General features: G+C 37.4%; 1 protein-coding gene across 7 annotated transcripts in view; it reads left to right on the top strand.

Moving 5' to 3' along the window:
* Positions 1–13,460, top strand: part of PRXL2A (peroxiredoxin like 2A) — a 49,210-nt gene extending 35,750 nt beyond the window's left edge. For all 7 annotated transcript variants that reach the window (XM_074296663.1, XM_074296661.1, XM_074296659.1 and 4 more), the window contains 3 exons: positions 1,588–1,728; positions 3,238–3,402; positions 11,848–13,460. In XM_074296663.1, the coding sequence (XP_074152764.1) occupies positions 1,588–1,728; positions 3,238–3,402; positions 11,848–11,961 (420 nt within the window). In that variant the 3' untranslated portion in view covers positions 11,962–13,460. The remainder of the gene's footprint in view (positions 1–1,587; positions 1,729–3,237; positions 3,403–11,847) is intronic.
* Positions 13,461–14,340: the final 880 nt, after the last annotated feature.

The raw sequence follows: 14,340 nt of genomic DNA, 5'->3' as shown, positions 1-14,340 counted from the left end.
CATAATAATAAATAACATTATACAATTGGAGATTATTACAAGGCATAAATTGTCAAATGAGTGTTTTGTACAATGACTTGAAGATCAGAGAGATCTGGACATGGTAAATGTTTGTTGTATTGAATTCAACCCCTGTGGACAGAATTATCAGAGAAGACTGAGTGTAGAAGTGGGAATTTTTGTTGAGTGCTGAAAAATAGCCAGGTTGAGGTTGAGAAGAAAGGAAGAGGGGAAAGGCATTCCATGTGAAGGGAAGAAGCAAGGTAGTGGGACTTTTTGCAAGGGACATTTAAAGGATAATTAGGGACTGATCTGGCTGGAGTGTGCTCTTACTGGAGATGATGAGGAAGATGAAAAAAGGATGAGGATGATAATGACAATGGAAGTATGGATGTGTCATTTCAATGATTTGGGAAACTTACAAGATGAGAAGGCCCCTTCTACCAATGCAACTCGGGAACTGTACTAGAACTTAAAATCTAGAGTTGGCTAGGATACCGAAGAGTTAAGTGACTTGGTCAGGACCTCACAGCCAGTATGTATCAAAGGTAGTGTTACCTGGTGGTGATAGAATTGCCTTTAGAGTGAAAGACATTGGCTCTGTATAAAATAATATGAAAGTTATAAAAAGCAATTATTACTTCCATCTGTCCAATAGTCTACTGAATTTTAAAAGACAAAAGAATGGCAGTAGGATGTAGACCTGCCCCAGGACTGCCTCTATTGGAATTTCATTGAATATAACATGGGAATGAGAAGAATTACAGCAACTCACTTTTATATGGAACTTTAAAGTGTGTTTTATTTTATTTGAACTTCATAATTCTCATCAGAGAATATTTTTCAGACAAGATAACTGAAGCTTCTCTTAATAGACCATCTTTCATTTTTGTGTTTGTTTCCCAAGAGCTTAGCATAGTACCCAGTACTTCCTGAGTGCTTGATGCCTGATGAATGAGTGAATCATTTTCTCAAAGGTGACTTATCCAAGAACATACAGTTAATAAGCATTCTGGATTGGATTCAAACTTAGGTTTTCCTTTCTCCAAGACTCTATCCAAAACACCACGTTGCCTTCCCAGTTAGGTGAAGACATAATTGGAGCCCAATTATTAGGGAAGGCCTTTGGTATATGTTTATGATGAAATACCTTTGTCAATGGTGAAGTCTCCTGTAGTACTGTAAGTATCCCTTTCCCCTTTGTACCACAAAGGCCTTTGCCTGTTAGTGTAACAAAATATTCTATGTGCTGTCTCGAAGCATCTAAATCAGACAGGGTCACCGGGCAAAAGCAAGTGTTTTGTTTGTTGGTCATTGTTAACTGAATAATGTTATAAAATATAAATGAGCTATTGTTTGGCAATTAAAAAAAAAAAAGACAAAGTGTTTTTGTCCTTCTCTCAGTCCCAGTGACAATTGGCACTTCCACCCTGGTCTCCCTCAGGAGATGACATAGATGTTGGGATGGAGCAGGGTGCTTTTTATGCTTTCTTTGAAAAATTAAGATGATATAGCGAACCTTTTTCTCCATGAGGATGAAGATTGTGTGTGTGCATGTGTGACTACTAATCTGTCTCTTTCTTTTAGGAGGCAGCCGAGCTCTCTGCTCTCAAACCACAGCTAGACCAGTTGGGCGTCCCACTCTATGCTGTGGTGAAAGAAAAGATCGGGTCAGAAGTGGAAGATTTCCAGCCATATTTCAAAGGAAAGATCTTTCTGGATGAAAGGGTACATCTGTTGCAAAACTTATTTCAATGCTGTGTGTTTTTTCACGGTGCCAAATTAGAGTTGGCTTTTTGCTTGGTTGAATTTCTGGGGGTAATTTGAACACTGAACTGCCAAGGTCTGATGGACTTGGCCTGAAGTCGGCCTTCTGGAAATAAATTACTGGAACAACAGTATATTTCAGTTAGTTAAAGTCAGCCTTGGATTTCTCTCTATTTTGTATTGAGTTCCTTTGAAAGCCCATTGGCCTTCCTGCTTGCCTTATTCTCACACAATTATCTTTTTCATGCACCTTGGATAACATAATTAAGGGATTAGAGGAACTTTCTTTTTGCTTATTGTTTAAATGCTTCCTGAAGTGGAGTTCTGTGAGTCTGATGTATTGCTAAAGCCAAATAGGGCTAATTCATTCTATGGTGGAATTCAACAAATGTTCACAAGGAAGTAGACTTAGGGATAATGTGGAAGTGGCCCATTCTTATTTTTTTTTACCACCTGTGATGACCTGCTCATGGCTACATTAATGAGAAATGATAAGGACAATGATGATGGTACCTAACATTTCATATAGCATTTACTAGGAACCAGACATTGTGCTCAGTGCTTTATAAATATTATCTCATTTGATTCTTCCAACAGCCCTGGGACGAAGGTGCTGCTGTTACCCCCAATTTACAGATGAAGCAATTTTTCCCACCTCTTATTATACTCAATTGATTACAGCAAAAACTAGAAAGTTTCTACTACCTAGCTAGGAGCAAGAATATTTTAGGCTATTGATGTTTTTCCCTTCACTAAATTCCTGTAGTTATTCATTATATAGATATAATAATATTCATAATCATAAAAATTAACATTTATATAGTAGTTACCAGATGCCAGGCACTGTGCTAAATGCATTATAATTATTATCCTATTTGATCAGCATAGTAACTCTTGAGGAAAACCCCATTTTGAGGAAACTAAGGCATACGGAGAGGATTTTTCCTGAGCCACACAGGTAGTAAGTATAAGTGGTAGTTTTAAACTTAGGTGCTCACCCTGCAAGCCAGTGATCTTTTTATTGTATCACTTGGGAGATTAATTTTTCAACCACAGAATCTCTCAAAAATAGTTTATTAAGTCGTAGAGAGGTTGTGAGTCCAGTCCATGGAGGTATCCCAACTCTTCCCCCATACATACACAATATCACACAAATTTAAAAGGTCCAAGTATAAATATTTAGCTAGAATGTGGGCTTGGAGATATGTGTACATTCTCATTAGGCCTTTATTTATAGACCCTATTATTTTAATGAGAGAACTCGGCTTAATTCTCGGAATTTTGTATTAGTTTGGGGTGTTATTACACACAGAACTTTCCCGTGTGCCAGCAAATAAATATGATGTTTTCCCCTGTAGGAACTAAACACTTCAGCTTTCATCCTCTAAGGAGGTGAGGGCAGACTGGGGAGAGAGTGAAAGGAACAAAGATACAAACATCAATAATTTGGCATCTGTCTCTTTTCTGCAGAAAAAATTTTATGGTCCCCAGAAGCGGAAGATGATGTTTATGGGATTCATTCGTCTGGGTGTTTGGCAAAACTTTTTTCGGGCCAGAAATAAGGGCTTCTCTGGTAACCTGGAAGGAGAAGGATTCATCCTCGGAGGTGTTTATGTGATTGGGCCAGGAAAGCAGGTGGAATATTATGTGTTTGTGTATTTGTATATATGTGTTTACTTGTTGTGTTCATTTTCCTTGAGAACTCCCCTGACTGCTCCCTTTTGTCCTATTTCCCATTTTCCCTGAGTTTAGAAGTCACATGTCATCCTATTATTTGGGAAAAACAAGCCAGGAATACTCCCCAGCTATCCAGCCTCCTCATACCCCCTATTATTCACAAAACACTCAAAGGTTCACAAAGGACTTGACATATCTAGCTTAGGGAATAAAGGTATATTAGGATAGAGGCCACAGGATAGAGACCCTGTCCTTCACCTTCCATCTTTGTTTATCTAGATTAGGTTCTAATGGGGAGCCAGACTTCTCTGAAAGAGAGTGGGCTCCACAATTTCACATTAATTAGCTCATCATCCCCTCCCCAGTTACTGCAGGAGCAATTCTATTTTGGGTTCTAATCTAATCTAGGATTTTCTTCAAAAGATGAATCATTTTAAGAGGTATGCGTTGAATAAATATGAATCAAGTATAGGACAGGTTAGCGCCTTCCTCCACAGAGTAATGAATTCTAAGCTTAAGAGGATCACAGCATGAATATATCAACTCAGCAATAATATAGGATTTTCAAGTTCAACTTACAGCCAGGTTGGAGGCTGATAATAAGTCTCAATAAGGCTCAATTGGCAGTTCTGCTCATTTGACATTTCACATTTCATTTCTGCCCTGGGCATTGTCCACTCAGATAGCCAGCCTTGATCTTTCTGTTGGCTTCTCTTGAATGCCAGCTCTTCTCCTGGCACCTGCCTACTTCTGTCATTCCTAGCAGTGGTCAGTCTGCAGTGCTGTCACCCTGTTGGGAGGAAGTACTTTCCCCACCATCGCAAGCCTTTTTTGGCTTCTAAACCAAATTTAAGAAGACACAAAAAGGGGAATATTCTCCATTTGAGGCACCAGCTTACTCATGGCTTGTGTCTAGTTTGGGAGGTGGAAGAAAGGATTCTGCAGACAGCCTAGATATTATGTTCTGAAGGCAGAAAGAAGAGAGAAAGTGAGAGGTTAGAGACTCATTTAGTGTAATCATATAGTTCTAACTCAATAGTCAATCAAGGGACTCAGCCCAGCAGTAAATGATATATGGATGAGTTGGTCCCCTAACCCGAATGGCAACTGCTTATGTTGTGGGGAGAGAGGAAGACCCCACAGGGGCACTTGTTCTAAATGCATCCTTTTTTGGAGCTTCCCAACAATGCTGAGAGATGGGTAGGATAAATATTAACATGTGGTTATTTCTCCCATACATGTTCACTCATTTCAGTTGTGTCCAATTCTTTGTGACTCCATTTGAGATTTTCTTGTCCAAGATACTGGAGTGGTTTGTTTTTACTTCTCCAGCTCATTTTACAGACAAGGAAACAGAGGCAAAGTAACTTGCCTTGGGTCACATGACTAGACTGAAGGTTGAATTTAAATTCAGGAAAAGAATCTTCTTGATTTCAAGTTTAGTGCTCCATTCACTGGGCCACCTAGCTGTCCCCCCTTACAGTGAGGAAATGTAACTAATATGTTCACAGAGGACAGAAGCAGCAAAGATTACAGTAGTAATAGCAACAGTAGTATTAGTAGTTGCAGCAATAGTTAATAGCAGCAGTGGCAGTAGTTAGTAGTTGTAGCAGCAGCAGCAATTACTTGAATGTACATGTTTTCAAGACAGCTGAGCAGCTTAGTGGTGGGAGTACTGGGCCTGGAGGAAGGAAGGCTCATCTTCCTGAACTTCAGATGCTTACTAGTTGTGTGACCCTGTGCAAGTCATTTTACCCGGTTTGTCCCAGTTTTCTCTGTCAAATGAGCTGATTCCAAACCACTGCAGTGTCTTTGCCAAAAAAAAACCCATATGGGTTTACAGAGAGAAGAACAAAACTGAAAAACAAGAGCAAAAATAGTAGTGGTGGTGGTGGTAGTAGTAGTAGTAGCTGCAACAGTAGTAGTAGATGTAAGTAGTAGTAGAAGGAGAAGAAGCACTAGCAGCAATGATGTACATGTTTTAAAATTTACAGTGATTTTCTCACAATTGTCTTTTCTGATAGGTATTAAGAATATCATCTCCATTTTACAAACAGGAAATGTTTGGATTTTACAGGCTGAGAAAACAGTCTAATCCAACCTGTTTATTTGGTTGGTTGTTTGTAAGCTGTTTCCCTATCTCACCTAAGCTGAAAGTACCAATAGACTGGTAGGAAAGCTTTGAACTTCATTTCCAATCTGTGCTAATTTACCTCTCCTTAGACAGCTCGGCATTTCCCATCCTCCTGTGGCTCCCCATTCCTGGGGGCTCAGACATCCCATTGGCTTTAACCCTATTGCAATTCAGAACCACCAAACTCAAGTGATTCTCCCAGCATCTGCCTCCCTAGGAGCAGAGATCATGGGCATGCAAACCTGGTTTCTCTTCCCCCTCCCTTATTTTTTAGAAGAAAAGCCTGTAGACCAGTCACAATAGTAGCAAATTGAATGAATGATAAATCATTTATAAATTTATTAGCATTACACTATACTGCTCATCAATTATCGTGTGACTTATTTTAAAGCTATGTTAAACATCTAAGAGCCCAAAGTCTACACTTGATAGACCTTCTAGTGTTTATATTCAGTCCCTCCACACTCCAATCTCTGGCATTATCTTTCCCTAAAGTCCCTGTCAAAATCAGGACTTAAAATACCATGAATTAAACCTTCAGAGTAGTCTCTTCCTGGCTATCTTGCTTTTCTCAGATCTTTCAGAGTCAGTTTTGACTTTTATTTCCATAGCTAGTGCAGTTTTGTTCAAGGAGTAGCTATCCTTCCTCTAAATTAGTATCACTTTCAATTAGAAATTCCAGTATCGATAATTAAATAGGATCCTAAAGCCTTCCCGCTGAAGTGCTAACTTAATTTTAACCTTTACTGTTGTTTTTCTTACTTGACTCCCTCAAAACCTCCTTATTCTTCAATCCAGCATGGCAAAGCTTCATTAAACACTTATTATGTGGAAGGTGCTTTGCTAGGAGATGGAAATGCAAAGGGCCAGAATGAAATTATCCCTACCTTTGAAGGGACTTAATTCCACCAGGGGACATAAAGTGTACTCTGACAAGTCAATAGAAAATTTAGACAAAGTGATCTTAAGGAGAGAGCACTAATCACAGGGGAACAGGAAAGGCTTTGTGTAGGCCATAGTACTTGAACATGGTTTTAAAGGAAGCTAGAGATTCTCTAAGGCACAGGTAAAGAGGGAGGCCATTCCAAACACAGGAGAACCACCTGTTCAAAAGCTCTGAGAGGAAACAGTCCTATTTGTCTGGAATGACGAGTGTATGAAGAGGAAATAAGACTAGAAAGGTGAGTGGGGGATTAAGAGTAGGGACATTTGAAAGCCAAGCTGCTAACTTGTTTTTCCTAATGCATCATCCTGGAGGCAATAGGGAACTATTGGAAACTTCTGAATGGGAGTGCCGACCATGTCTATATTCTAGAAATATCAATTTGGCAGCTTCATTCTCCAGTTAATTGATCTCTCTGAGCACTAGTAAGCCTTTGGCCATATAGCCTGTTAGAGCATTGGAGACTTTGATATCCTAGTCTTCCCAACTAATTAATTATAAACTTTTGGACAAATCACGGAGCCTCTGTATAGGTAATTTCTCTAATTTGTCTAGTGGGATAATACTATCTTCATTACTTTACTTGGTTGTTATGAAAATAATCTGAAATAATTGCTCTAAAAACAACATCCTGTACACATTCTTACTTTTAATTGTTCTCTCCAATGTTTTAAATAGATGAGAATGAAGAGAAAATCACTTGCTAATTTTTTTCATTGATAATAAAAAATAAATGAGGCATCCCTCTTAAAAAGAGTTATTGATAATAATAAATAGCCAAGATTTATATAGCATTTAATCTATTATCTCATTTTATATTCAGAACAAGTATGGGAGGAGGGAACTATTATTCCCCTTTTACAGATGAGGAAACTGAGACTGGGAGAAGTTCAGACACTTGTCTAGATATCAAAGATTTCCCCACTACAGGTCTAATACTTTCCATTGTACCCTCTACCTGCTTCAAAATCTAGCAAGGAGGCTGATCTGTGTACTAATTCTGTTTACTAGTTGCTCTCTTAATTAACTCTACCTTTGAATGATGGCCTAAGGAGATTCCTAAAGTTCCTTACTGTTCAAACATTCTAAGATGCAATTTTCTTGCTGCCCTTAGTGGCAGCCCCTTGGGCCAAGGTTTGGCCAACATGCTAGATTTTGTCTCCTGATGACTCCCTGGATACTCATTCCTCTACAGAAGCTTTGGCTCCCGAAAAGCCTGGCTGGCACACCCGCCTTCATCCCTGGAGGATGTGTTATTCACAGCAGAAGCTGCTGTTTTCTCTCCCTCTCCCACAAGTCATATTGCTAAGAATTTGTTTGATTCTGTAGTTATAGAGATCCCCGCCCTGTATCCTTAGAGATGGAGATTTGATGTGGAGTGGCTCTGCTGGCAGAAAACCAAAAGCTGCCTTCAAATTCCTTAGCAATAATTATGGTCTTTTTAAAGCTCTTTTAAATTTACAAAGTACTTTCTTTCCAATAACCATGATATTGTCGTCATTGTCCCCATCCTGAAGATAAAGAAACAGGCTTGGGAAAATGATAAAACTTCCATCATCACACAAATAGTAATTCCTATCACTACTATTTTTTTCCATCATCACTATCACTATTTCTACCACTACCACCTATTATTATTACTATTACTTTTACTGATGACATTATCACTACTGCAAATTCAAGCATTTATATAGAATTTAAGGTTTACAATGTACTCGACAAAAATTTCATTTTGTCCTTATGATATCCTTGGAAGTAATTTTTTTACTTTTTTTTTTTTTTTAATCATTTTTACAGATAGGGAAACTGAGGCAAGCTAAGTAAATATCTGAAACTGGATTTGAACTCAGGTCTTCCTTACTCTAAATCCAACACTCCATACACTATGAAACACCTAATAGTTTCAGTTTTTCTGTTAATGGTATTTAGAGAATCTTACAGCCATTCAACAAGTGTTTATTGACAATGCAGTTTCTCTCCTTTCCTTTCTTGACTTTGATATATGAATGTATTTCACCACTCCTTTCTAATGTCCTTTGGGCAACTCACTTCTTTCTTGAAGGATAAAGAAACTGAGTGTGCTTTTTGCTCTGGCTTTTGTTCTCTTTTTCAAGAGGTCCTCTCAAGAGAGGAGGTGGCTTTCATTGAGAAAGTTTGTTTCTTAATCATCAAAGTCATGATCAGACAGGCAGTTGTCTCTTAAGAAAATTAAGGCAAAGGTAGTCCCATTTTGTTTTTGTATCTCTTCCTTTAAAGTATTTTAATTTAGAAAATGGAAAGTTTTTCAGTTTCTGCCAAGGTAAAAAAATTTTCAAAATTCAGTTTCTAGGATGATTTTAGAATTTAAATATATCTCCTCAGTCTTCTTATACAGCAAACATTTCATGTTTTTTTATTGCCTGCTTTTCTTGTCTTATTTGCTTATTAATTTTCCTTTCTTTCGGTACCCTGGACAACTTAATAACATCTTTTCATCAAATGCCTTTTAATAAATAAAAGGAGTTTTTTAATTTTAAAAAATCCTTTTGCCTTGGGGCCTAACAGACCCAAAGTCTATATTCTTTCCCCTACTTCCCTCTTTTTTTTTTTTTTTTTTCCTGAAGCAAGTGGGGTTACGTAACTTGCCCAGGGTCACACAGCTAGGAAGTGTTAAGTGTCTGAGACAGATCTGAACTCAGGTCTTCCTGATTTCAGGACTGATCCTCTATCCACATTCAGCTACTTAGTTGCCCCTTTCTTTTTTTTTTTTAAAGTTTTAGTGACACTTTGGGGTTTTACATTAAAGTAATTTTCTGATATCCTCCACTGTAATGAAGAAAAATTAACAAAATCAATATGGACAACAATTGTGATTAATTTTGATATTAAGTTTTATTGTTGTTTAGATAGTCATTCAATAAGAATGTATTATTTGCCTACTAGATGGTCAGTGCTACAAAGAAGGGAAAAATGTGTCATTGTCCAGCAACCAAATTTGGTGGCTTTTTCTCAGTCTTCCTCCTGCTTAACCCATCTGCAGCTTTTGATAGTTGATCATGGTCTTCTAGAAACTCTTTTCTCTGGATTTTTAGGACACCCTCATCCTCAGTGCTCCTCCCTACCCCCTGCCTATTTTCCCCCTCTTTTTCTTTTGTTGTATCATCCTTATCATGACTCGTAAACATTGATATTCCCCAAAATTCTCTGTCTGTGTGTGTGTGTGTGTGTGTGTGTATGTGTGTGTATGTATATATATATATATATATATATATATATATATATATATATATATATATATATATATATATATATATAATATGTGTGTGTGTGTGTATTCTATCAGTCAACTTATGAACCGCTTTAAGTTTAATCATCAGCTCTGTGAAGATGATTCCTATGTATCCAGCCCCAGTTTCTTTCCTGATTTTCCAGTTCTGTATCATCTACTTCTGTTGGACATTTCAGCTGGATAGTCCAAAACACCTGAAACTTAGCCTGTCTAAAATAGAATTCATTGACTTCCCCCCAAAGTCCCCTCTCTTTTAAAGGTCCCTATTTTTGTCAAAAGTAGTACTTTCTTACAATTTCTTAGGGTTGTAACCTCAATCCTTCATTCTCCTTCATTCCATATATTTGGATAGTTGCCAATTTTGATGTTTCTAAAGCCCTATCAATGCTTATGTCTGACCCCATCTCTCCACTCATATTACTCCTAGCCTTTCATCACCTTTCATCTAGACCATTAAAATATATAATACTTAGTCTTCCTGCTTCAAATCTCTTCCATTCCAATCCATCTACCCCCTGAGGTTGCTTGAGTGACTTTTTTAAAAGGCAGATCTGACCTTGTATATACTCCTTTACTCAATAAACTCTCTTTCATTTCTAGGATCAACTATAAACTCTTCTGTTTGACTTTTATAGCCTTTCACAATTGGCCTTAATCTGTGTCTTCAGCATTATTACATGTTAGTCTGGTCCCCATATTCTACAGTCCAGAGGAACTGTTTTTTTTTTTTTTTCTCCTTCCTCTCTCCCTTCTTCCTTCCTTTCTTCTCTTTCTCTTTCTCTTTTTTTTCCTTCCTTCTGTTTCTTTCTCTTTCTTTTCTTCCTCCTTTTTTCTTTCCTTCATGGTAAATATTTATTTTTCCCCAGTTACATTCAAAGAAATAGACTTCCTGACTTCATGCCCTTGCATTGGTCTTTCCTCATACTAAATGCACACTTTCTTTTCAGCTCCATCTCCTCTCTTCCTTTTAGATAAAATTCAAGTACTACCTTCTTCATAAAGGTCTTCATGATGCCCTTAATCGCTGGTGTCTCCCTATCTTTAACTGCCTTATATCTATTGTGCATTTGTTCTATGTGAATATATATATACATATATATATGCACATATATATACACATATATGTATATATGTAGCTCCCCTTATAGACTATAAACTCCTTTAGAGTTCCACAATTCCAAAGGACTCATGATAAAATATGCTTTCCACTCCTACAAAGAAAGCTGATGGACTCAGTACAAATTGAAGCATATTTTCTCCTATTTCCTGCCTTTTTTTCCACTTAGAACATAGCCTGAGTGAAAATTTGCTTTGCTTCTCAATATTTATTTGTAGTTAAGTTTTTTTTTCCCTTTTTGATGGGTAGAAAAAGGAAGGGGAAAAAAATTGGAATGGAAATTAAAATTAAATTGAATTTTTAAAAATAAAAAAGGGATTTTTTCTTTTCTTTTTTGTTTGTTGTAATCACATCTTCAACACTTTGCATAGTACCTGAGATTAAGATTTGGCATTATAATTAGTTTGGTTTCATTTAAGGATTGCTTTCCTCTGTTGTAGTGATTGTATATATTATATTTGTTCTGTTTGACTTTAAATCTGATCATACAAGGTCTCCCATATTTCTCTGAATGACCCATAGCCATCATTTCTTAGAACAGAAATTCATTTAGAACTTCCTTTCATGTGTCTGTATTACATAATTCTCCTAGGGATTAAATCCCTTCTGGCCTCTTTCTTGAATTCTGGATTTTTATTTTGATTTAACAGATAGAACTCAAAACAAAATAAAGTTTTGGGTTTTTTTCCTCCCCATTCCATTCATATTTCAAAATTTGTTCAATAGACTCACACTTTATCAGTTTTTACTACCATGAAAAGTGCTGCTATAAATATTTTTGTTGTGTCTGAGGCCTTTCTGCCTTTGACCTCTTTCAGGGTATATGCTTAGTAGTGCCATCTCTGGGTCAAAGAGTCTAGCCCCTTCTTGCCTCTGCTCTTCCACTTCCCTTTTCTCAGTTATAAGAAGGATGAATTCATACTCTTCTGTTTTTCTTTCAGGGCATCCTCCTAGAGCACCGAGAGAAAGAGTTTGGAGATAAAGTCAACCCTGCCTCTGTTCTGGAAGCTGCCAAAAAGATAAAGCCACATGCTTCAACCTCAGAGGGAAAATGATCAAATTTAACAACTGACCTCGGGGGAAAAACTAGGAAGATGAGACTGTGATTGACATTGGCTTTACAAGTCCCACCAACGACTTCCCTATCTATACACACATTACATATTTCTCCTAGAAGTTAAACCCCATCTGGTCTCATTTTTTGGATTTTGGGATTTTTCTTATAGCTAAACAATTAGAATTCAAAACAAGATAATTTTTTTTCTTTTTTTGTTTTTTTTCTCTTTCTTTCCTTCTTCCTTCTTTCCTTCCTTCCTTTCTTTCTTTCTCCCCACCCCCAGCAGGTTATTCAGTGCTTTTTCACTAGAGAGAGAAAAGTGTTCTGTCCCTCACAGCTCACCTCACTCACCTTGGAGATTTGCAAAGTGCTTCCTTTTCAGTGTCCCTATGAAGCAAACAATATAAGGATTTGTCATAGGAGGAGACAGATGTGGAGATTAAATGATTTTCCCTGACCCAATAGCCCCCCAAAAATCAGGATAGAATTAAAAGAGCCCTGAATTCAGCCTCAGGAGTCCTTGGCAAGTTTCTTAATTTCTATGAAACTTAGTTTCCTCATTTGTTTGATGTTTAATGAGCATAATAATCTATATGGCATAATAGAGAGTAAAGTATTGTTAACAAAGAGCAGTGTTCAAATCTTGTCTGTGTGACTTGACTGTGTGACAACATGTAGGTTACAACCCCTCTTCGTCTCAGTTTCTACATCTATTAAGAGGAGGTAATAACACTGCTACTGATAGGCAGCATGACATCATGGATAAAGAGATGACCCCAATGTCAGGAATGGATGAATGGATAGTTGAATAAATGAATTTATTTAGAGCTTACTATGTAGCCCTATTCTAAGGAGGGGAAATACAAAGAGCAAAAGTGAGACAGTCCTTGCTCTCCAGGAGATAAACACACCTAAAAAAGTGTGACTAGAGGGTCTAAAATTGAAGCTGAGGGTTGGATGGCAAGATTGGGGAGTTCCCTGGTTACGACAATAGGTCGGATGACTGTTTTGGGGATCTGTGGAGAGTAGCATCAGGAAGAGCTGGGTTCCTTGTATGCTACAGGATCCTAAGCAAGTCACAACTTTTTGATGCCCTAAAGCAACTGTTTAACACCTTATATTGTTGAGAATGGGTAAATGTTCATTTGGGGAAATGGCTCCTCATCTGGAGCCCCATATTCTGATAAAATCAGGAATCGGACTTAAAAAAAAAAACAAACCCTCTAATACCAGCTTCAAAGGAAAAAATACACATGAGATGCTCTGGAAACTATAAAGCACTGTATGAATATCAGCTGTTCTCATTATTTATTCCACAGGTTTGTTGCCTTGTAAACCTTCAAGCTCTATATAAATGTGAATTACTATTCATTGGAACTGGGGCTTGAACCCAGGGCCTTTGATACCAAATCCAGGGCTCTTTCTACTATGCCATGTTGCCTCTGTGACATATATAAGTTTTGGAATGATATTCTTTAATATAATTCACATAGAAGACTTTTTCTGGTTTGTTGTTTTTGTTTTTACTGTTTCCTATGAGCTGAGAGCGGGGTGCATTTCACCATAAGGCTGGAAAGCCTGGGTTTTTACTTGTGTGTGGAGTATTATGGGCTTCCCAGGGATGGATTATGTATCACTTATCCATACAAGGACCAGCCTAACCAGGTTTGGAGGGGCTTACCACCTGAGCTTCGGCCACTTTATTTCCTCGCTAAAGCAGCTTATGAAACGGCCTGCTGAGTTGTAGAGAAGTTGTAGAGAAGATGCAGTTGCACTGATGAAATAATGAATCTTTCTATGAGAGTGTTGTTATGACTATTCAAATAGATAGCCCTTGTTTTATGGAACAGATGTGTACCAGCAAAGCTGTATTTTCCAACTAAATTTTCCAACCTCATTGATTTTTAATATGTCATTAGAAGCTTGTCCTACTGGAAATTGTTTTATCATCTGGCTGTAATAAAATCATGGTTAGGAAAACAGTAGATTCTTGTGTATAAAATTGGAAAAGTAAGAAACTTTCTCATAAAATATTAAAATAGGAAAAAATAATGTGTTATCTCTCTAAGAAGTAACTATCAAAAAGATTAAAAATAAAAATACTATGTTGGTTAGATTCTCCAGTACTCCACTGGAGAAATTGGAAGTCTTCACTTGGGTCATCCTGTGTGTGATAATTTGTTAAACTTCTTGCGCTTATGCCTTATCTGTCAAATAGAATGGTGAATAAGAGCACTGCTTGACACAATGCCTTGTATAAGTGGCATTTAATAAATGCTTCTTGATTTGACCTTCCCTTTATTCTCAATTCCATATAACTGAACAAATACTTAAGCACCAGCTAAGTTTGTGTCAAGGTGATTAAAACAGCCTTTAT

Source organism: Sminthopsis crassicaudata, chromosome 2, assembly GCF_048593235.1.
Source record: "Sminthopsis crassicaudata isolate SCR6 chromosome 2, ASM4859323v1, whole genome shotgun sequence".
Classification (NCBI taxonomy): Eukaryota; Metazoa; Chordata; class Mammalia; order Dasyuromorphia; family Dasyuridae; genus Sminthopsis; species Sminthopsis crassicaudata.
This window is presented reverse-complemented; position numbering and strand designations above follow the sequence as displayed.